Source organism: Eschrichtius robustus, chromosome 5 (genome assembly GCF_028021215.1).
Source record: "Eschrichtius robustus isolate mEscRob2 chromosome 5, mEscRob2.pri, whole genome shotgun sequence".
Lineage (NCBI taxonomy): Eukaryota > Metazoa > Chordata > Mammalia > Artiodactyla > Eschrichtiidae > Eschrichtius > Eschrichtius robustus.
Genome location: NC_090828.1, coordinates 6,082,148 through 6,105,449, shown reverse-complemented (window position 1 = coordinate 6,105,449; position 23,302 = coordinate 6,082,148). Strand labels below are relative to the sequence as shown.

At 48.1% G+C, this 23,302-nt stretch overlaps 1 protein-coding gene across 1 annotated transcript; it reads right to left on the bottom strand.

Moving 5' to 3' along the window:
• Positions 1-1,441: 1,441 nt before the first annotated feature.
• ARL4C (ARF like GTPase 4C) lies at positions 1,442-5,016 on the bottom strand. Its single transcript, XM_068544187.1, has one exon. The coding sequence runs from the start codon at positions 4,914-4,916 to the stop codon at positions 4,338-4,340; it is 579 nt and encodes a 192-aa protein (XP_068400288.1). The 5' UTR covers positions 4,917-5,016; the 3' UTR covers positions 1,442-4,337.
• Between the last annotated feature and the right edge of the window lie 18,286 nt (positions 5,017-23,302).

The following is a 23,302-nucleotide window of genomic DNA, read 5'->3' as shown; positions in this document are numbered from 1 at the left end:
AATCAAAGGGGATCAAGTTCTGGGGTGTTCTTACTTTTCTGATCATTTCAGGCCTTTTATCTTCTGCTTTTTGCACCCAATTTGTCCTTCCTTACTACCATACAAATGTGACATCAAAATAGCCTATGATGTTGGTACAGAATTGTTCCAAAAGCACAGGCCCTGGAGACAAATGTAAAGGCACAAAAACAGTAACTCGAGACACCTATTGCAAACACTTACAAATGAAGAACCAAAACTTTGCGGGGGAAGTTCAAATTGGGGAAAATAAGGCAGCTGCTTAGGACTAAAATTAGCCTTCTCAGTTGTTAGGCATCAGTGCATTTGTACTTACTTTCCTGGAAAACATAAGATGAACAATATCATCTAAGTACCAAGTATTACCTGGCTCCTCGGGGATTTCTTCCTTAAATTAAGGTTAAATTAAGGTTGCACGAAAAAAAAAAAAAGAGGGTTCCAATTTTTGCTTCTTTTGATTTCTAATATTTCTACTCCTATAAGCAGTTTTTAGGTTTTGGTATTTAGAAATGGCATCTGTGCCCTTTTGATGTAATTTGGCTCCTAAACTTTAGCTTCTGTTGCAAAGGGAACAATAAAGTCAAGCCTTGCTCAGGTGCTTTACAAGCACTTCACAGTGCACTATTGTGTTTCATCCTCCCAACAACCATTATGAGCCCATTTTACAGATGGGGAAATTGAGGTCCAGAGGCTGAGGAACTTCAGCAAACTCATGGGGCCCTGAGCATGAGTCAGAATTTGAAACTGGCGTTTTGGCTCCAAAGTGAAGACCCAGCCAAGCAATGAGTTTCATTGCTTAATGTCTGCTGAGGGCCGCCATGAGTTACACTTTGAACCAGTCAGAGGGTCTACCGATTCTGGCCCAATCACTTTTTCTTTAGAAAGTGGACCTTTTCCCGCTGGTATGTACAGAGCAGGACAGTCTCACCACACCTCCTGTTTAAGAGGACTCAGGTCTTGGAGTCTTTCTGATGGGTTCAAGAGTGACGGACTCAGCCCAGATACCAAGAGAGCAGCCAAGATGCTGAGCAGCGTGGTGATTACTCTGCTGTTACAGTACCACACAGATGTTTCCAATTATACATAATCAGATCATATATTTGAAGTGATTAACAATCACGACCTTTTTTAATAACTGAGAGGCTTGGCGCCAGCTGGGCATTGAGGCCATTTTCCTCAAGGATTTGTGAGGACCACTGACAGGTATCATAAGGGGGACAGGCACACAGACTCCTGCATCCGAGCCTCTAAGTCTTCCATGCAGGGCAGGGCTGGACACTTAAACCAAAAAAGCAGAGATGATTCATCCAGCCCTGGACCCCGTTAGACAGCAGAGACCATCTTGTGATCCATCCCTCCACTCAGGCCTAGAAACAAATAAGAGGCAACTTGAAAAACCATCCACAGACAATTTCCCCAAACGTTTGATTGTATAAATAATTTATTTCTGTTCACAGGATCATATATGCATATAAAAGGGAACGGGAACCCAAAGGGATGATCAGGACAGAGAATTACAGCAGTAGAAACGGAAACAAACCAGGAGACATAGTCCCAACACCATGACAGAGATTTCGTGAAGAGAATCGTTCGGAAACAAAACTGGCCTCCCTGTGTCTATGAGAAAACATTTCAAAAGCTCGTGTGGGGAGGCCAACTTCCTCTATGTGAAGCCCATTCATTCTCCGAAGAGCAGGAAGCATAATAAATCAGACGGCTACGTTGGAGGGGACCCTCCGGGTGACCGCTCCAAGGTGATTTAGCCTGTGTTTCCTCCATTTGGTCAGAGACGAAGTGGGCTATCAGTTGGGCAAACACTACAGAAATCAACTGAGACTCAACTATTGGTTGCTACACCACAGAGCTCTACTGCACAATTACTAACAGTTGACTGCACCCTTAAGTACTGATAATGCAAAAAACAAAATCATTTCGCATCATTGGTAAAGCATGAGAGGATCTGAACAGTGATCTTGAACCAAAGTATCGTCAGCACAAGAAGGTTACAGTATTTGGCATCTGCAATGTCACAAAATAAATATATTATTCTCTCAATAGTGTGGAACTACCAAAATGTCAAAGTGCTTAAGAAATTGTTGCATGTGAAGAAAATAAAGAAAGATGGATTTTTTTTTTTTAATAATTCTATACAGAATCTTCAGATGATGGGACCAGCCCATTTAGAAATCAGTGACTATGCTGTTGATATGTAAACTGAAATCTTGCAGGCTTTTCAACACTGCTCAGCTATATTTTCTCTATTGAGTTTCTACAAAAAGACCAGCATTGGAGGGGTACCAAATACACGGACAAAAGAGAAAAGGAAGATGGACTGCTAGGTTTCTTCTTTTAAAATATTTCATAGGAGAATTGGGTTTCAAGCAGGAAGCCGGGACTTCTACCTCTGGTTCTTAAATTAACTTTCTGAGTGCAGTGGAAAATAGGCATGGATTTATAATTTGACTATCTCACATGCTCACACACATGATCATACCCAATTTCTAAAGGCCTCCTTCGCACAGAAGTTTATCACAGTGGGGGAAAAAAACGTTAATTCCACCTGTAACCACGGATTCAAAGAGGAAATCAAAATCACACAGGAAGCGTTAAGTTTCCTGTTTGATACTGTGTTTCAGGGTAAATGACAGCTTCTGCAAACCAAGACTCGGTCCTGATTATAAAGGATTTTTTAAATTACATTATTAAAAATAGGTATTTCTTCTTCTTTCACTTTATCTATTTCCAAAGCCTCTTTCAAGTAAACTGTGAGGAGCCTGAGGACAGGTGACCATTACGTCACAGGCTTTCTTTTATCTCAAGCACTCACTGTGTCTGCATTTGCTCTGCAACCAGTTTCCACAAGAAGGAATTAGGAAGGACCTCCTTGTGCTTTTCCCTCGCCTTTAAATCCATGCAATGAGGTCGGCTTTTGCAACAAGGTGGGCTTTTATTTGTTGGTGCATGACATCAAATACTCTAGCGAGATATTTGTAATGAAAATACTGAAACCAGATAGGCCACGATGAACCAATTAGAAATCTGAACATGTCGCCACTTGCAGTGTAAAGGGATCTAAAAGGTCTTTTTTTCCTAAATTGAGTATTTCTAAGGTGAGTATTCATTCGTAGCAGATTTAAAAAAGAAAAAAACAAACATGTCTGAAAACCATAACCCATCATCAAGCGGTTAGGATTACAAGAGACATCCCTTGCCAAAACCCGCTTGTCATTCAGCACACATCTGCAGCTGGTGTGCTCACACAAGCCAAACAGTAGGCTACGAGAATTTAAGATTCCACACATATGGGTCTAGAAATGTATGCCGATTACACAGTGCAGAGGGAGGTCCCAGCATCTACACACACACCGCATCCAGCATTGATGTCAAGAGCCTTACCCTTTAAACACCTTTAACTATTCTGCAAACAGAAAATGCATCATTGGCCACCACCTCCAACAGTTTTTTGTTTTTGTTTTTTTCTAATTTTTTTTTTTATTGGTCTCTTTGTGTGATAATGACCTACACATGGACAGAGTCCAAACCATCTGGAAGATGTCTGATTCCAGGCTGAAAAGCAGTTCTCAACAAAACTGGTCTTCTGAAGCTACCACAAAGCACCAGGAAAGGGGCATTCTTCGCGGGCATTCCCCAGACGAGGCCAGCGCAGCGCCCCGTGCCTTCCGGCCGCCGTCCTGTTGCAGGCAGTCCTCTGATGGCCCAAACCAGCACCTCGTTTGGGCCCAGAGCAGGACAGATGAATTTTCACAGGGGCCTGCCCTGTGACATAAAATTGTCCAGCTTTCACAGCCCAAGGAGAGGCTGTCCCCCCCAGCACCTCCCACTGCCACCATGCCCCCAGACGGGTACTCCCGGGGTTCTGCGAACCGCATACCTCAGGAAATTCACAGGTGCGATCCCCAGTGAGGGCGGGGAAACCTGAACTTCTGGCCCTGCTGGAGTAGGAAGAAATCGCTTTTGTCTCTGACATCTGAGCCTTCCAACCTGGGCCAGGAGGGCATACGGCGGGACCTGCACGTCCACTCCCCAGTGGCGGCCCCCAACCCTTTAGCAGCTCTGGCGTTCAGACAAAAGGTCCCCTGAGCTAGGGGTGGCGGCAGGTCGAGCTCAGGTTGGCAAGTCTGCCTACATACCCAGGTCGAGTCACTAGTCCTGCCTTCCGCTTTAAAAATTCGAAGCATCGCTTTGGTTCGCTGTCTTTGTTCGCGGGCGCGGGTTCTCGCTCAGCCATCCAGCCTTCCATTCATTCATTCCTGACTCGCTCGCTCGCCCCCCACCGGCTCGGAACGCTGCCGCGCGCATTACCGCTTCTTCTTCTGCTTGAGGGACTTCCTGCGTTTCAGGATCATCTCATAGAGCTTGTCCATGCCCTCGGTGAGGCCCTCGCCGATGATGGCGCACGCCGGCTGGACGTGGTAGGTGGTGGCCGGGATGAGCTCGTGCAGCGCCAGCTGCTTCTCGATCTCGGCCACGGGCAGCGACTTGGGCAGGTCCTGCTTGTTGGCGATGACCAGCAGCGGCGTGCCCTGGTTCTCGGCGAACTTGGTCACCTTGTGCAGCTCCGTCTTGGCCTCCTCCAGCCGGTCCACGTCCACCGAGTCCACCACGTAGATGATGCCGTCCGTGCAGCGGCTGTAGGACTTCCACAGCGGCCGCAGCTTCTCCTGGCCGCCCACGTCCCAGAAGTGGCAGCTGATGCCCTTGGCCGTGCCGTTGCTCAGCTTGATCTTCTCCGTGTTGAAGCCGATGGTGGGCACCGTGTTCACGAACTCGTTGAACTTGAGCCGGTAGAGCACCGTGGTCTTGCCGGCCGAGTCCAAGCCCAGCATGACGATGTGCAGGGACTGGAAGGCCGAGATGTTGGAAGAGATGTTGCCCATGGCTCCTCGCTGCGGCGCCGGCCACTGCGGCTGCGGCGGGAGGGCGCCGCCCCCCGAGCAGTTACGGGCCCGACGCGGCCGGGCGCACCTGGGCCCCGCCTGCCGCCCTCCGCCGCGGGCACCGGCCGAGCCTCGGCGTCCCCGGGGCGCACGGCTCGGCGCGCTCAGACGCCGCGGCCCCCGCGCCCGCGCCGGCCGGGCATCGCGTCTCTCGGCGGGCTTTTGTCTCCCGTGAAGCCGCCTCCGCTGCCGCGGCGCGGGATGCTCGCGCCCGGCGCCCTCCCCCGGCCCCGGCTCGCTCTGCGGCTTCTTCGGGCCGCGCCCCCGCGCTCCCGCCGCTGCCCGGGCTCTCCGCGGCTGCCGGCTCGGGGCTCCGGGTGCCAGGCGCTCGCCTCTGCCTGGGCGGTGCCGCCGCGGGGCCGCTCCCGCTCCCGGGGCGCGCCTCGGAGGCGCAGGCGGGGCGTGGGCTTCCCCGGCTGTTGCTGCCGGCGCGGCCGCCTGGCTGTCCCCGCCGTCCCCTCGCTGCCGCCGCCGCCGCCGCCGCCGCCGCCGCCGCCGCCAGCCTGCAGCGGCGGGAGGGCGCCCGGCTCCGCCCCTCGCGGGCCCCGCCCCGCCCCGCCCCAATGGCCCCGCCCCTCCCGCGGCCCCGGGTGGGGCGTGGACCTCCCCTAGCGGCCGGCGGCTTTCGCGCCCTTCGGAGCTTTCGAAATCGCCGCCGGCGTCCCCTCCCGCGCAGCGCCCAGACAATGGGCCCGGGAGCAGGCTCTTCCTCCTCGGCCCACTGACGCATCTTGTAAAAATAGCTCCCGGCTCCCGGAACTCCCCGCCCCCCCGATCCCAGGCCAGCGGACGGCCGGCGGGACTGCAGCCATGGGCGGTGCAGCCGGCCTCGGGGAGCGGGTCCGGGGGTCCAGGCCCCGTGGGCTTTGGCGCGGCTCGGAGTCCAGGGTAAGGCGGCCCGGGGCAGCTGTGCCCGAGGGGCTGGGGAGCGTCCGGGGCGAGGGTGAGAGTGCCCTGCTAGAGAGAGAGGGCGGTGGGTCAGGTTCCCCGACCCCCAAGAAAGGGGAAAGGAGGGCGCTGTCCGCAGTGAGCCAGCCCGGGCGCGTTTCCACTCTCGCGCCCTGTGCGGTGCCCCGGACCCTGGCCCTTCGCGATGCCCTGGCTCGCTTCCCTGCCAGAGCTCCAAGGGGCTCCACCGGGCCACCGCCGCCCTTGGGGCGCAGGCCTGTGCCCAGGGTGCCCCGGAGGCCTAGCTTTTCCTGCCTGGCGGCAGCGATGCACACATCCAAACCTCGGCTTGAGGAGACCCTGTCTGCCCCAGATAGCTCCGACGACTCACCAGTCCCAGACAGCCCCTTCGGCTGCCTTACTTGTGTTTCCACCGACTCTGCTGACATGCCAGGTCATGTGTTAGCATCTCGGGAGAGCACCCTCTACCACCCTCCTTTGAGACCTGAGAATCACCTGCCCACAGGTAAACCACTCCTCCTGCACTAGGCCCTGTAGACGCACCTGGGCCTGAAGCAAAACGTGTCAGGAGCTTGGAGTCCGTGGCACCGTAGGTAACAAACACCAATGCCCAGTGTCCGGTTTCCATCTCCCCTCACTCCAGTTCAGCGCTCTTATTCTGGTTTGTAAACACACAGCCAAGGCTCATCCTCTCCAGGTGCCAAGGAAACTGAGCGTGCATTTCAGATGCACACAGATCTGGGGCAGAGCTGCTCTGGAGGAGTAGCGGCGGAGGCAGAACGGATGGTGGCTTCTTGCCGACTCCAGCGTATGAGGCAGAAAGATGAGAATGGGGTCTAGGGGGCTGGAAATGAAAACGATAACCATTTATGAGTAAAACCCAAAATGTTATAGAAATACTTTCCTTTACCACCTTCGTTTCACAAGCTATGATAAAATAGGCAATTCTGTTGGTATCGAACCATGTGAGAAGACCACATGTAAGATGGCAGGACCAGCCATCCCTCCTTTGGAACTCCCGTGGTGGCAGCAGTTTCCCAGACCGGGTCCAGGGCTGGAAAAGGCCTTGTGGATCATTCTGTCCAACCTGCCAGATGAGGAGACCAAGGCCCCGGGCGCTTGACTTCGCCAAGGCGGAACCTACATACAGACTGCCTTCTCGAAGCCCAGTGCCAAGGGCTGAGGGCCTGCGTGCTCTCTCTCACTCCACACCCCACCCACACACTGTTTTAATTTAATGGGGAATGAAGTTGTAAGCAACCTGAACTAGTTGTGAAAGAAATTCAACTCAAATTGAGTTGGATAAAAATGGAAATATATTCACTGACGTAATGGAAAAGTTCATGATTACGATTCTGTTCAGGCATGTCTAGAAGCCATGGAGCTCAAAAGAAGTCTTTAGACCAGGTCTCTCTCCATCTCTCTTCTGTTTTCCTACTGGCAGCCCTGGGCTCACATCCTCGGTGTAGATCCTAGAAAGAAAAAGGTGCATCTCTTTCCCAATAACTGGGACAAAAGCCTGAAGGACACATCCCTCTGGCCTGTCCGGCCCAGCCCTGCATCAAGTACTACTGTCCAGAAGGATGGAACACACTGATGGATGGGGCCCAGGGGCTAAAACTGGGGAGGGGTGGTTCCCAAAGAAGAATCAGGCATCTGTTCCCTAAAGGGCTAATGGGGGTGGGTAAGCAAAAATAACAGATGTCAGTGTAATTTAGAATGATTTCATTTCAGTTATTGGGAACCCTGGGAAGACAGGATTTTGTGTTTTTGGAGTGATTCTTCTGGCTCTCTTCAAGGCCTGTCCCATAGATGGCCACCTGCTCGTGAGACTGTTTCTTCTCTCCTTCCTCTGTGCTACAGACAGGACCTAGGCTGGGTGCCAGCCCGAGATGGGCCTTAGATTAGTAACCTGGGACCTGGGCATCTGGAAAAAGACAGACCAGACTGGAACCCTCTTGATCTGGCTCCCACAGATGATCTTACTGTAGGATGCCTTTCTCTTAGTTGCATCTATCCCCTGTCAGGTCTTGCTTTTATTTTAAGGGTGGTAGGAGGGCAATATTTTAGTAAAACCTGCGATGTGTTTTCCTGGTGCTGAACAAATTCCTGCCAGCTGGGGCTTTGACTGCAGCACCACACTTTGCACACCCTGTGATGGGGTTTAGTCATAAAGGGCTGTCTGTTGTCCAGTAGCAAAAGCAGATTAATAGACATTAATGGAGCCTTCCAGAACAGGGCCATTAAACAGCAACTCACCATAATCGAATAGCAACCGTGCTACAGTCTAATTTCACTCACCAGGTGACAAGTTGAATTTACAGTGGATAATTTAACTTCTAACACGTAAAAATGTCATTTAGCTGAGTCACCTTTCCTTCCAATATGCCTTTCAATTGAGAACCCCTGGAATTATGAAAAGGAAAGTAATGTTTACCAAGACGTCAGAAATGCAAGGCCCACTTCGAGCCATGAACATAAGTGTCACTGCTAACGGCCTGGGCTGTGCGGACAGATTGGATGGGGGCTATACGTTTCCCACCACGTTCTGGCCACGTGGCAATACCTAGGTTACCATTTCTCGAGCTCCCCATCTCTAAAATACATCTAACACAGGTGGAGGTTGTGAAGATGAAATGAAATAATACACGTCAAGTGTTTGGCGTGGTGCCTGGCACACAGTAAGTGCCCTATAAAGGTTACCTGTGATACCTGCAAAAAACAACAACAACAACAAAAAACAGTTTTATAATGGACACAGTTGTTTGAGTCTCAATGGTCGCCCCATCGGCAAGTATTCCATGGAGTGGAAAATACTGGCTGTGGTGTGCTACTTTTCTTCATTTTAATTAATCAGAATAAGACATTTCTCAAAGAATAACATGTACCTGTGTCTTGCCCGAGATGAATTTCACGTCCAGCAACAGCGTTATTTCCTTTCCCTTCTCTTCTGCATCGAGATGACTCTACACCCAGAAAAGAACTCAGTTCAAGTAAACAGAATGCGGTCACTTGGCAGTGATTTTGAAATTGTATTCTAAAATATTCTCTTTTTTTTTCCTTGAAGGGCTTAGAAATCAAGTGTGCCACCAATTAAAATAACTTTTGAGTGGATCCAGCGAAGAGAGCAATATATTCCATCGTTACTATCTTTGCTTTAGGAAGGTTGATGACATAAGGTGCAAAGTTGAGTGTGGATAAGGATAAATACCAGAACACGGGTGTGTGTGTGTCCACAGGCACGGAGTGTGTGTGATTATCGGCCTTTTCTGATGGGATCCTTGGGTTCAGGTCCGCTGCCCCCTGTGCTTAGCTATTATAATACAGGAGTGCCCTCTACTGAGCTTCTTGTATACGAGATGAAAGCCTCCACAGAGGCAAATTTGCCTAGTGCCTAGTAAAAGTTCCATCCATACGTATTGAACGAATGAATGGATAAGAGACTCCCTAACCGGGTTCTCTATCTGGAGCTATGGGACTAGATCTTTTAGAGCCCCGCTTGTTAAATTGAGAAAGTACTTCTCTTTGGGGCTCAGAGCCTGGGGGCGTCGATGCTCAGATGCAGGCTTGGTTCTTGCTTCTAGTGCAGACTAGGAGGGGTTATTTGCCAGGAGAGGGGACCAGGAGCCTGGCAGAGTATGCAGGGATGTTACCAGGAAAGCTGTTCAAAGAATCACAAATTAATGGAAGAGAGAGGAAATCAGCATGCAGGAAACCCAGCTGAGATAAGAGATTGGAAGAAATCAATTTTTGCATCTAATTCAGAGGGCAGGCAGCCATAATGGGAGAGGGGACCAGAAGTCGAGAATAAAGGAGGCCAATTAGGCAGAGAAAGAACAAGGCTTGAAACTGCGGAAGCCAGGTGGTCCGGGATGGAAGTTCTTTGGTGGGAGTGTTTCCTTAACGAAGCTCCCCACCCACACTCCCAGAGTCCTAGGGAGGGCCGGACACAGAAAGTGTCATCTCTGGAGGAGTGCCCACCTCAGGGGACACAGGGAAGGGATGAAAAGACACTGGTTCCCAGGGGAGTTTTGTGGGCAGGGCAGTAGATTTTGGTGGAGATAAGTACGAATCTGTGATGCCTGCGGTCTTTTGCTTCATTCAAGGGGTCTGAAGCCTGGAAATAAAAAGGATCCACTCTTGGGCTTCCCTGGTGGCGCAGTGGTTGAGAATCTGCCTGCTAATGCAGGGGACACGGGTTCGAGCCCTGGTCTGGGAAGATCCCACATGCCGCGGAGCAACTGGGCCCGTGAGCCACAACTACTGAGCCTGCGCGTCTGGAGCCTGTGCTCCGCAACGAGAGGCCGCGACAGTGAGAGGCCCGCGCACCGCGATGAAGAGAGGCCCCCACTCGCCACAACCAGAGAAAGCCCTCGCACAGAAACGAAGACCCAACACAGCCAAAAATAAATAAAGTTATTTAAAAAAAAAAAAAAGGATCCACTCTTAATTTATCCCTCCCCACCTTTCCCCTTTGGTAACCATAAGTTTGTTTTCCGTGTCTGTGAGTCTGTTTCCGTTTTGTAAATAAATCCATTGTATTAGTTTTTAGATTCCACATGTAAGTGATATCATATAATATTTGTCTTTGTCTGACTTCCCTCAGTATGATAAATGCAACAGAATCTGAAAAAATATATATGTATAACTGAATCACTTAGCTGAATACCTGAAACTAACACAATATTGTAAATTAACTATACTTCAATTTAAAAAAATCTATTACTATACTGTCCATTCATGTTCATGGTTTTCATGAAAAACCAACAAAAAATCGCAGTTCAGATTGCCCTATTTCTGACTTTTGTGAAGCAGCAAGGCTGAAACAACTCAGGTTCTCATTTTCCCGACAACCACTGCTAAGAGAATTTAGTGGTTGTTGATGTTTTTTTCCCCATTCCAGCCTTCATTATTAATGGTCGATCTCTATTATATGCCTGGGACAGGTATGAAAATTTAGAAGTCATTATCTTTCCTGTCAATGTTATTTTCAGGTAAGATCGTTTTAAATCTCTCCTTAAAACTTAAATTTCACCTCTTAAGTGAACTTTTATCAAGGACATTAAGACCTGACACGGAACTCAGGGCTGTCAAAGTGACAGAAAATGCTCACCTTACAGCCAGTCCTTTCAGCTGAAGGGGAAGAAAAAGCTTGGTATGCAAAAGTTATTTCTGATTCCTTTAATAATTCAATCACCGTAATTAAATTTCGACTCTAACAGCTACAGTGAAGGAAAAAAAGGTGGGGGGGTGGGTAACAATAACTCCCGGTGATTGGTGTTCTGCACCATGAACCAAAAAGTATTTGATGGAAACTTGGATTCCTTTGCTTTTCCTTCCCCCTCCTCCTCCTGTGAATTGAGATGCCTATTATTTTCATTTAATTAAAACCTAGTCGGCTGGACCCGAGGGAGATGGAAACAATTGTGCTTTTGTGCCTCTATCAAGCCCTGTCGGCTCTCTTAACCGCGGTGGAGGAGGGCCAGGTGTGATGCCAGCTCTCCCATTGTCTGCTGTGTGGTCACTCAGGATGACTCTTCCCTTCGAATACAAGGCTCCTTGTGGAACTGTCCTCTCTGTGACTATGGCACAAACATCGGGATAGAGTTCTTTGGTTCCTTGCTGCTTCTGTTAGAGACATAGCCACTCAAGGTGATTATTTCCTCCTTCTGAGTTACACTGTGCTTACGTAATCTAGTCCTTTGCTTCATCAATCATAGAAAATCCCTTTTACTTTCTTGCCCCTGCCCTCTGCAATCTCCTACATCCTCTTTCCTAAGGTCCTTGGTGACCAAAGGAAAAATGCAAGGCCTTTGGGTTCCTTGCTTACCTGGCCTTTCAATGGATCCTGCTGATTGCCCCATCCTTCTTAACATTTTCCTCTAAGAAAACCAGCTGGCCTGGCTAACCGGCAGTACTTCCCGCTCTACACGCTGCTCCAAAGATGCGGGGCTGATCTGTGCTGATAACCGTCTGGGATGGAGGTACCTCATCCATCAGGACCTCCAAACAGGAGGCTACAGAGCCATGTTTCCCTCCCGTCTCTGATCATGGCCTAGACTTGTCCTCATCAGTCATCAGTCTACAGAAGGCTAGTGGCCCCCAGTGGTTGGTCTTGGACCTTCTCATCCTCTTGTCTCTGGGTAGTTAATCGCATCTACCTCTCACGATTTCTCAGTCTCCATCACCGCCAAAAGCCAGAAGCTCCCAACATAGAGTATTAAACTCAAAGCTCTGTCTATATATGTCTCCACCAGGCTTATTGAGCAAGTGCATCCAACTAGCAGTAGATCATAGACAAACTCATCTTTCCCTTCTGTCTGCTCACTCCCTACATGAGTCAACCAGAATCCAGATAATCCTATTTTGAAATAGCTCTTGGAATTAAAACTATGAGCCCTTTTTTTTGTTTGTTTGTTTGTTTGTTTTTTGTTTTTTTGTTTTTTTATTTTTATATTTCTGGCTGTGTTGGGTCTTCGTTTCTGTGCGAGGGCTTTCTCCAGTTGCGGCAAGTGGGGGCCACTCTTCATCGCGGTGCGCGGGCCTCTCACTATCGTGGCCTCTCCCGTTACGGAGCACAGGCTCCAGACGCGCAGGCTATGAGCCCTTTTAAATCACATTTATTGGTTTTTTCTTCCATTCAAGACAAGAGCCTTTATTCATGTCTTTGATTAATGTGGTACTTACTTCTATTTTTGCATGTGGAAAGGAGCAAACTTCATCCAGTCACGTGCTCTGTCTACTCTGCTTGCATCCCTGGGGAAGAGGGTAGCTAATCTGATTGGCCAGAGCCTAATACTTCATTGGGTTACATCTCACTACCGCTCAGTGAAGGGAAGTACCTTCAGGAGTTGATGCATTGTCTGTCTCCACCAGTCACAGGGTAGGTAAGCTCTGTGGGAATGGCCTTCTTATATTCAGAGGTAGAGAAGGCAAACCCCACTTGCATCCTTGGCCTAAGCTGCTTTCTCCAATCTAGCTTTTACCGCAGAGTTAGCAGAAGATGGGAGATTGGTCACCAGTGTTTTCCCAGCTTAATAAAGCAACGCTACCTGGTCCACACAGGGAGGTGATAAGCAAAGGGATTTAGGCCTCAAAACTCAATTCTCAACCCCTAACATGACCAAGGAGGACATTCCAGGAAACTCTGGCATCCAAAAGAGAATATGGGGAGACATGACCTCCACACAACATAGAGAAAACTCCAAAGAGAGAAGAGACCCAGATAAAAAGTCTCCAAGATGAGATGAAAGGTCTATTGGAGCAGAAAAATAAAAGCACAGGGAAGTGAATTTAGTTCCTCCTTTTTCTAGTTTTTGATATTTTCATCCTAGTCAAAGACATCTCAGTATTTATGGGGGGTCCAACCCTTTATTTGTTCAAAGAAGAGCCAGCCTTTCTCTCTTGAGAAACTCATGTTCAAGAGCGCAAAGATGGAAACGACTAAACGGTCCTATTTTAGTTTTATGTAAAACACACAATTTAACATTTGGAAGGTACAAAGGGGCATCAGTGAAGAAGAAGTGCCTTTCCCACCCTCCCTCACCCCCCACCCCCGCCGGCTGCAGCTTCTCTCCCTAGAGGTGACTGCAGTTATCAATGGCTTGAATCTCCTTCCAGATATCGAATTATCCTTTTTCAGAACTACACCTTAGAGAAAATGTATTTGTGCTTCTCAAAATTCCTAAGCAAAGGAGGCAAAAGAGAGAGCAGTGTCATAAATTGTTCTGATAACAGGTAGCCCAGAAGAGCTAAAATATGGCCGTGGACTATCAGGGTAAAATTCTCCAGAGAGATACTACAAGCTTATTGGAGAAAGGAATAAGCTCTCAGATCTTTCCTACAGCCCTGTGCAGACCCGGAGCCCAGGGGAGCTTTTGATCCCAAGAGCAGCTGGGTGCTGGGATCACTGGGTGGCACTTCTAGGGCACCCACGCCTTGGACCTCAGCCTTCTCATGGTGCCGCTGGACACCTGCCGTCCAGGAGACTGGGCTTCACTCCATCCACCATGGCTGCTGTCCTGACAACGGGCCAGCCACTCGGAAGGCCCTCTCCCTGTCCCCTGCACCTGGACCTACAGCTGCTGGTCACATCTCGTTAGACCTGGATGCAGCCTTGGTTTGCCTGATTTATGATAGACTAGTGCAGACAGCAGGAGCAAGGCTCACTGGAAACGGTAGTGAGAAAAGTCCAGAAAACAAGTCAGCAGTTTTCCAGTCTGTTATGGCTTAGGATGAAAAGATAAAGCAAAACAGAAACAAAGAAATGAGAATAAATTTCATTTCTGTGATAGAAGTTTACTCTTATTGAATTCTAGCTTATTTATCTATGTTTCTTAACTTGATTTTCAGCCTGCTGCGCATGGACCATGTCTTTGTTATGATTTTATCTACTGCTAAGTGGGGAAAAGAACTGAATAAAAACAACCCTGGGTTTTTCCTTGCCAAAGAAGTCATAAATTCAGATATGAAAATTAGACTTCAGGGCAGAGTGATGATTCAAGAAGCCAGGATTAATATTACATGTAGCCACAGAGACAGGGAGTTGGTTGTAGACAGAAGCCTTCCCTGAAGAATTGTTGATACTAGTCAGAAACTGGAATGCCCATCCACAGCAAAATTATTAAATACTCTAAGCCACGTGATCAAAAACCTCAGAGCTATAAAAGGAGTGAGCTGAATCTGTGTGTGTTGATATGATTAAGATCACCCAGATATTGATAACTAAAAGAAACATAGTATACAAATGCCCCCGGCTCCATGAAAAATCGTGTTTGTGTATATATATGCATACACATATGTATATGTGTGCGGGGCATTTTCCAAAAATATACACAAGAGCACAAGAAACTATTGATAGTGGTTATCTCTGGACCATGGAACAGAGTATGTGGGATGGAAAAGAGACTCATGTTTCATTGTATAACTTCTGTACTGTTTGAATTTGCTTTCCACGTGTGTGAAAATATTATTTTTGTCATAACAAAGTCCAAAAACCCACTTAGTTAATGAATGCATACACAAAAAGAAAAAATGCCTGCATGCATACATAGATTTAAAAAGCTCTAAATTCTCTACTGCATTCTAGAAAGAATGAAAATAAATATAACAAATGTCCAGAAAGTGAATTACACCAGCAAATATCAGATATCCATAAATAAGTGATTCATGTTCAACTGCGTGAGATCCATAAAAGTTGCCTTCAAGCATGACTGAGATATGGGGCTTAGGAAGTGTTTCCAGGGGCAAATTTATGGAAAGCATCATTTTCGTCTAGAGCTGCTACTCTGCTACCTCAAGGTCAGGCTGACAAGGTTAAACGTAACATTAACATTTAGAAGTGCTCTCCCTCTGAGGTGGAAGTACAGCTCTTCTGAAACCTTTAAAACCTTTTGGGAATGGTTCACACTGCCAACATCCCAAGTTCTTTGCAGGTTTTTAAATGATTCTGTCCAGGGCTGACTCTGAATATGAAACAGTGGACAGAAACATGCCCAAGATACTAGAGACATTTTTTGCTATTACTTAAAAATTAAGAATCTTCCCTTTTGCTGTGTGTGCATGCAAATTATCTCTTATAATGACATTTCATCTACATATCATTAACACTTTATCACACGAAAGTGGCGGAGAAGTAGCTTCCCAGCAGAGTCTCCGCTGGAAGTGGAGAACTGATGTTACACAAGGTTTTTCCAGGCTTTCTGGAATTGTCTGGGCCAAATGAAGCACAGCAAGGGGGCAAAGTTGGATCTTACGGTTTGCAAGAGGCTCGGTATGGAGGCTTATATATACACTACCAAATGTAAAATAGATAGCTAGTGGGAAGCAGCCGCATAGCACAGGGAGATCAGCTCGGTGCTTTGTGACCACCTAGAGGGGTGGGATAGGGAGGGTGGGAGGGAGACGCAAGAGGGAGGAGATATGGGGATGTATGTATATGTATAGCTGATTCACTCTGTTATACAGCAGGAACTAACACACCATTGTAAAGCAATTATACTCCAATAAAGATGTTAAAAAATATATATATCCCCTAAAAAAAAAATATGAAGGCAGATTTTCTGTGTGGAAGGGGCACCCTCATTTGTAAAGGGTGAGTGTTATTTATGTCCTGATCGCCTACGACACCGGTGCTAAGTTGCTAAACGTGTACAATAGCAACAGACACTCAATGCTCCTTATGGAAGTAACATTTTCCTGAAGAAATCATCCTTCAGACGATTTTAAATTTAACTTCTTAACAAAACGGTATGAGGAACTGAAGTGTGTGGGGTAACACGCTGTCCTTCGGGGAACATTTGGGTCTGGCCAGAGTCGTCAACCGCGTCCTTATGACTGGTATTGATCACACCACTCATGCCAAACTGACCTTTGCCCTCTCCACAATCATTTCAGTAAACTCATTACTTTTTATTTCTTTTCAGGCTGGTAACCGAGCAGGAGCCTATGGGGCCTTCCTGGGACAGACCCCTCCCCCATGTCCTCTGCCGTGGCTCCTCTCTGAAGTACCCAGATAACAGTATCTGATGCACATTTCCTGAGTTGTTTTACAGATGCTAAAACTCCCACCAAATGGAAGAAATCAACTACTTGATGACCATGAGCATGTAGCTCCCAGACCTACTGGAGCCTGAGGATTGATAATGTTAACCCTTGTGACAGCACCCTGTTACCTCACCATCAACCAATCAGAGAACTGCACATGAACTGATCGCAAACCCTGGGATGCCCCTCCCTCACCTGGCCTTTAAAAGTGCTTTGCTGAAACCCATTGGGGAGTTCAGGTGTTTTGAGCAATAGCTGCCTGGACTCCGTGCTTGGCGGCTGCAATAAACGCTGCCCTTCCCTTCACCACAACCCAGAGTCAGTAGATTGGATTTACTGTGCACGGGCAAGAGGACCCAAGTTTGGTTTGGTCACAAGGGCACTGTAAAGAAGCTAGTTAAAGAAATTAATCAGCAAATTTGATTTACCCAAGGTTTGAATACAGAATTATTTGCCTAATTTTCTCATTCTAGAAACTTCTGTCATTGTCACCAATACATAGAGTTGGTAATGATCTAACAAAGTCAGGCAATTCTCCAAGTCACCTGTGTCTCGTGTGATCTTATCATAAAATTGGTGACATCATCATTTGTTCTGAGTTTTAGAGTTTTTTTTATTTATTTATTTTTGGTGAAGCCATTCTCCTAATAAACACCCTCTGCAACAGAGAATTAATTTTTTTCATCCCGTGTTTAGACTGCTTGAAATGGAACGGGGTTGTATGTATAAACTCTGAGAAATCAGCATAATCTCCTAAAGTAACCACCAATCAGGAGTAATAGTATAAGGAGCCAAGGAATATTATTTCCACAGTTAATCTCATTTCTTTAAATTCCCTGGACCTTTATCTTTCTACTCCTCAAGTTACTTTTAGTGAAGAAAGCTCCCTCACTTGTTACATGGATTACTGAGCATAAAGTATTTCCTTTGTGTTGGACATGCATGAATGTGTCTGCACATGTTCATCTGTAGCAGAGGACCGTCCTTCATTTATTCACAGACATCTATGAAGATTTGAGTGTGCCCCAACCAGTTGAGCATTTGAAAATGAGTGATAATGTTACCCAGTCTAAGCTCATGCTGCTCCCTGCAAGACAGGCCAATAGCTAGAGAGGAAAGTTGTTGGGACAAGGAATAGCAACTTTATTTGAAAAGCCAGCAGACTAAGAAGATGGTGGACTAATGTCCCAAAAAACCATCTCACCGAAGTTAGAATTCAGGCTTCTTTTACACCATAAGGGAAGGGGTGTGGTTGGTTGTTGCAGACTTCTTGGTGTCAGAATCCTTTGTTCTTACATCTGTCCACGTAGGTCGGGTCATGATGTTCCTGTAAATCTCCAACAGGGCAAATGTTATTCTCTGTTCTGCAACTTTTTATCTCTCTATGAATGGAAAAGTGTTATACCTTTAAAGGTCAGAGTCTTGAGAATGGCCTATCCTGTATATTTCAGGCTATAGGCAACATTCTTAACTTGTAGCAAAAGCAATAGAAGTAAAAGAAACAGATCCAACATGGAGTCAGATTTGCTCTTCCCTATTACACTCGTGAAAAAAGAGAGCTTTACAATATGTCCAAGACATGATCCTTCTCCTCAGGACATTTACTATCTGGTCGGGGAGTTAAATAATTCCATATTTTTAGAAAATGCATCCCTTTCATTTCTTCTCTTGTTGTTTTCCTTTGTTCCCATTTACCTCTCCCACCTCACTCTTCCCTTTTTTCACATTTCCCATTCCTTTTCTTCTTCCTCCCCTGCCCTCTTCTTTTCTGCTAATATCATACAATACAATAACCAAAGGGATTAATCCGGTGCCGCTGGGGGTATTTAGGGCCGAAGAATGGTCCCCTGCTCTTGGAGGTTAGGCAGCCCCTTTGCCTCCTGAATCCCTGTCCTCCACCCACGTTGTCAGCAAATGCTCCCACTCTCATGTTTCCCATAAGGCCTACAGTGGTCCCAGCCTTACAAGCCCTTCTCCCCAGCCCTCTCCTCGGGCCAAGACCCATGCTGCCAGCCTGGGCCGTGGGACAAGGCTAAACCAGTCTTCCCACCTCCACGTCCAGCTCAACAAGGAATGGCAGGACTTGCAGACACTTGAACTGCAAAACTTCCTGGTCACCAGCCCAGGGTCGTATGCCTGCATTGCACATCCCTGCTGCTGTGTGACGCTGTGCACTCATCAGTGGACGTTCACTAGACAGGTGTGCACCAGAGTCACGATGTAACAGTCCACATTGGCAACATAGGAAAGAGTTCAGGTGAAATACCGGAAATGAACAAACCACCATTTCAAATAGGAATACATGTTTTAGGGAGATAATTCAATCCAACATCCAACATTCGCTGTAGACTAGTGGATCACAAGAGGGGCTGTGTGTGATGGGGAAGGCTGTGGGTACCTACGAGCACCACAGGTCCCACCAGGCAGATGCCTGGGGTAAGCATCCCAGCTTATCCCCTCCACACCATCATCGAAATACACGTTTTCTTTATCGTCTGTTCATCGGGTGTTGAGTTTCCACTGTGTGTTAGAGGACTCTCTTGGCCAGATTTACAGATCCTCTCAAACTACAGCCCCTGTTCAAGTCTCACTTGCCTCAAAACAACTGTCTCTCCCTCTTCCTCTCTGTTTTTCTCCCTGCTTCTTTGTCTCTGTTTCTGTCTTTCTCTGTTTCTCTCTCTGTCTCCATCTCTCTCTCTGCCTCTCTCTCTCTCTCTCCATCTCCCTACCCCCAGGCTCTTTCCCTCTCTCTCTGTCTCTCTTCCTCACCCCCTCCCATATGCTCTCTGTCTCTGCATCACTGTCTCTGTGTCTCTCTGTATCTCTCTCTGCCTGTCTCTGTCTCTCTGTATCTCCCTCTGTCTCTGTCTCTTTGCCTTGTCTCTGTCTCTCTCTGTGTCTCTGTCTCTCTGCATAGCCCTCTAGCTCTCGCCCTGCAGTTTTACTCCTTCCCCTCCCAGAAGAGTCTCTGCTTCTCCCCACCAGCCAGCATCTGCTATGCCCTTCCCTTCCTCCCATCTCTGAGCCTGCCCTGGGAAAGGGCGCCTCCCAAATGCTGCACGAACTGGGTCTCTTTCAATCCTTATCTTACTTGTCCCTGTGGCATCTGGTTCTCTTGACCACATTCTTCTCCCCCCAAACTCTCTGCCTTGGTTTTGCTCGTGCTTCCTGATACCCCTGGCTCCCAGCTCCTTGGTGCCCCGCGAGGCTCTCACAGCACCATTTTCTTCCATCTGCTCCTGGAGGGGGAGTGTTTTCTGGGCCCTCTGTTTGGCCCTCTTTCCACACCACACCAGCTTCAATGGGCAGTCTCACTGCTCCAGAGAATTCTCCCTTCCCCTCATCCTGAGGACTCAGATCTCATCACGGCCCAGATGTCTGCCTCTGCTGTGCTCTGCCCCACGCTCAAACCCTGCTAGTTGTTGCCACTGGGACGTCCCTTGGACACCCCCAGAAGGTCCCAAGACCTCAGCATCACCCCTTCCTGTGTTCCTCTTCATACCTTTTTCACTACCATGGGATCATCTTACAGCCAGAACCCAGCATGCTGGACGCTGGCAAAGCTATCACACATCTTTGGATGAACCATCTCAGGACAGGCCCTACTGCATCAAGAGGGAGTAAGCCCGTGTCTTTGCATTTTGCTTGGGAGTGAGCTTGGTGGTGTCATCCCCGCCCACGGGTGATGGGACCCCCGCTGCCTCTTGGGCCGAGGAGACCACCAAGTCACTGCCCATTGCCCTCTCCCTGTGGCAGTCTTGAGGGTGACAGGCTGAGGGGAAGGTGGGGAGTCAGGTGTCCCTGGTCGCCATCAGCCCTTGGACTTGAAGCTGGGTGTTGGGGGGGATGGGTTTGGAGACAACCCTCACCCAGCAGAGGCCCCTCTTTCAATCAGCTTTTAACCCATACGACCCTGTAAAGACATTTCCAGTTCCGGAGTGCTGCAGAATGGCAATGCAGGATATCATTTGTTGGGTGTGAAAATTACAAAATTGGAAATTATTTGTTAACTAGAACATTACAGTTCATGATAACACACAAAAGCATTTCTAAGTTGCCTGACATGATATCAGAGAAGAACGTTGCCAAGATATACAGCCCGGGTTGGGGAATGAAAGTATAACCCACAGAAAATGACTAAAAATGCTCAGTAAGACTAGTGAGGTGCTGATGTGGAGGAGATGGGTGGGGCAGCCGCTTGAGTCAAAGGGAGGGCACGACCCCCAGTCTGGCCAGACGGTCTGACATCAGGGAATGTCAGACCAGCCTTGGTTCCACCAACATCATTTACAAAACTGCAGACAGCTCAGGGGATGAACAAGAGGCACGTCCCGTCATATGAAGAGTGACTGCCTGGCCCCCTTCCTTGGGGATCCTGCTGGCACACCTGTCACCTGCCCAGGAATTCCTAGGGATGCTCAGGGTGGTGGGGTCACATGCAGGGCCACCCTCTAGTGTCCTCCTGGAGCACGTGGGGGAGCCAGGGAAGAGGCTGTACTGCGTCCTTATCCACCCTCTGCTTCTCACGTTCCCCAGGAAGTGGGGCGGAGGCCGGATGAGGAGGGACAGCAAACTGCTTTCCAAGAGATCATTCAAAGGGATCAGGGGCCCTGCCTTTGCTGTTGGACTGTCTACGAATTGCACTGGGACAAAACTGTCTAATACAATCAAGGAAATCTTAATGAGGATGTGTAGATCACAGAAAAGCCCCATTGGGAGCCAGAAGCCATGAGGGGGGGATTGCCAGGTGATTACCAGAGTTCACTCCCCAGGCCTGACAGGTTTTCCAGAAGCGCCCCACCCCCCACATTGAGCATGTCCAGGTAGAACCACAGGCTGCACTCAGTGGGCAGATGGGCTTCTTAGACCACTGCACAGCTGGGAAGTCCCAGATGGTCCAGGGTCGCGATGTCTTGAGCGTGTGGGTAGCTACGTCACGGTAATGGGGAAGCAGCACAGACCAGCAGAGAGGGGGCGGGTCTTGGGCTGGGGTGACCTGTGATTATGGCAATGAATCATATAGGAAACCCTCCTGAAAGCTTTTCCTGCCCCCAAATAGCTCCAGGCCATGTGCAGGTAGAGAGCTTCAAGTGGACAATATGTGTGATGTCTTTGAGTGACACTTCATCAAAAAAAAAAAACCAAAAACCCTGTTGCTGAAAAATCCAAATATCAATATTTGCTGCAACTGTGTTCTATTCATTTACTGGGAAAACACAGAAGTAGGGCATACTTGATTGTGACTCATGCTTTTCTGGAAGGGATGTTTGATTTAGTTTTTAATAACATGGCTTAGGAGTCGGTGAGATCTGGGCTCCAGTTCTGAAGGGAGAAGATGCTGCCGGTGAGAGCCAAGCTCTCTAGCTGTTCTTTCCTCATCTGTGAAGTGGAGAGAGTTAGAACGCCTGTCTCAAAGGCCACAGCCCGGTTAGATGAGCCTGGGCAGTAAAGGACCCAGAGCTTCGAGAATAAGTATGAAGATGATTAAATGACTATAAAATGATTGTTTTATGACAGCAGTTACCTTGCTTAACAATTTAAACTCAGTATTTTAGTGTTAAAATAATGGGGTTTTTTGCTTTTAATTTGTATGCCAATGTGTGAAGTGGGGTGTGTGTACGGTCTGTGTACGTGTGTTGTGTGTTTGTGATGTATGTGGTTTGTGTGTGATGGCTGGTATGTGTGTTTGTAGCATGTGTGCAGCATGCGTGTGGTGTGTGTGGTAGGTATAGCATATGTTGTCGAATGAAACATGGCCCTTGGCTATGCCCCCAGATCAGGGCATGCTTCTTTAAGGCCCCTGTTGGAGGGAGTAGGGAGCTGTTTCATCTCCCCCAGCGAGTACCCTGCCTCGTGGGAGGGTCAGGTGTGGGCTGCCCAGACCTTCTCTGGGGTTCTCACAGGCCCAAACTCTTGAGAAGGGGCCAAGTGAGCCGTGACCATCGGGCAGACAAAAGTTCCCATGCAGGTCTGGCTCATGTGCTTGGAAAGCCTGCTTTTGAGGTAGCCTTTGGTTGGTCTGGGAACTTGGATTTCGGGGGGAGGGTGCCCGCATTCCCTGGACCGATTAGAGCAGCTCTGTGCACCTGCACTGTTTGTGCAACCCGGATGGTTTGTGCCGAGCACCTGCTCTCTCCAGGGAGTCTGGAATTTGGGTCCGTGCCAGGTAGAGGGTGCCTTTGGGACCAGCCCCCAGTAAAATCCCTGGAGCTAAGTTCTGGGAGTCCTAGTGAATCATCGACCTGGGGGTGGTCTTGGAGACCTCCAACACTACCTTATTCCTTGGGGATATGTAGGGATGAAGTGAAGGTCTTGGCAGTTTTGAGGGGCTCAAGGGCCCTTGAACACCCCCTCCCAATTAAAAGATCTCTTCATGCAAAGAACTCTGAGTTAGACCATCTCAGGGTCTGAGCAGAAAAGTGGGCATGAAAAGATCCCCCTCCATCCTAATTTATCCTAATGACTAGCTTCAATCACAGCTCTCCTAGGAAAATTTGGTTGCTTTGTACATGGAAAGCTTTATTCTCTAGGCAGGAGCATGGAGCAGGCAGAGAGAGATGCTGGATGATGACAGATGAGCTGCCAGGGCCACTAAAGCCCCAGGGAGTTCATCTTTCCAACATTTTAATATATAACAATGTTTTATCTTTTTTTTTTTAATTTTCAAAAAACTAAACGTTCTTGTGATGATAACTTATTTCAATTATAATCAAAGAAATGTGAAAAGTTTAAGCATTCATTTTTGCAGGGAAAAAAAAATTCGGCCTTAATGTCAGAACTCGTACTATTTTGAAATCGTACAAGACCTCCACCTGCCCCTCAAGAACTACAGTCCTGCCGCAAAACCAACCTGAACATTTGAGAAGAGACAC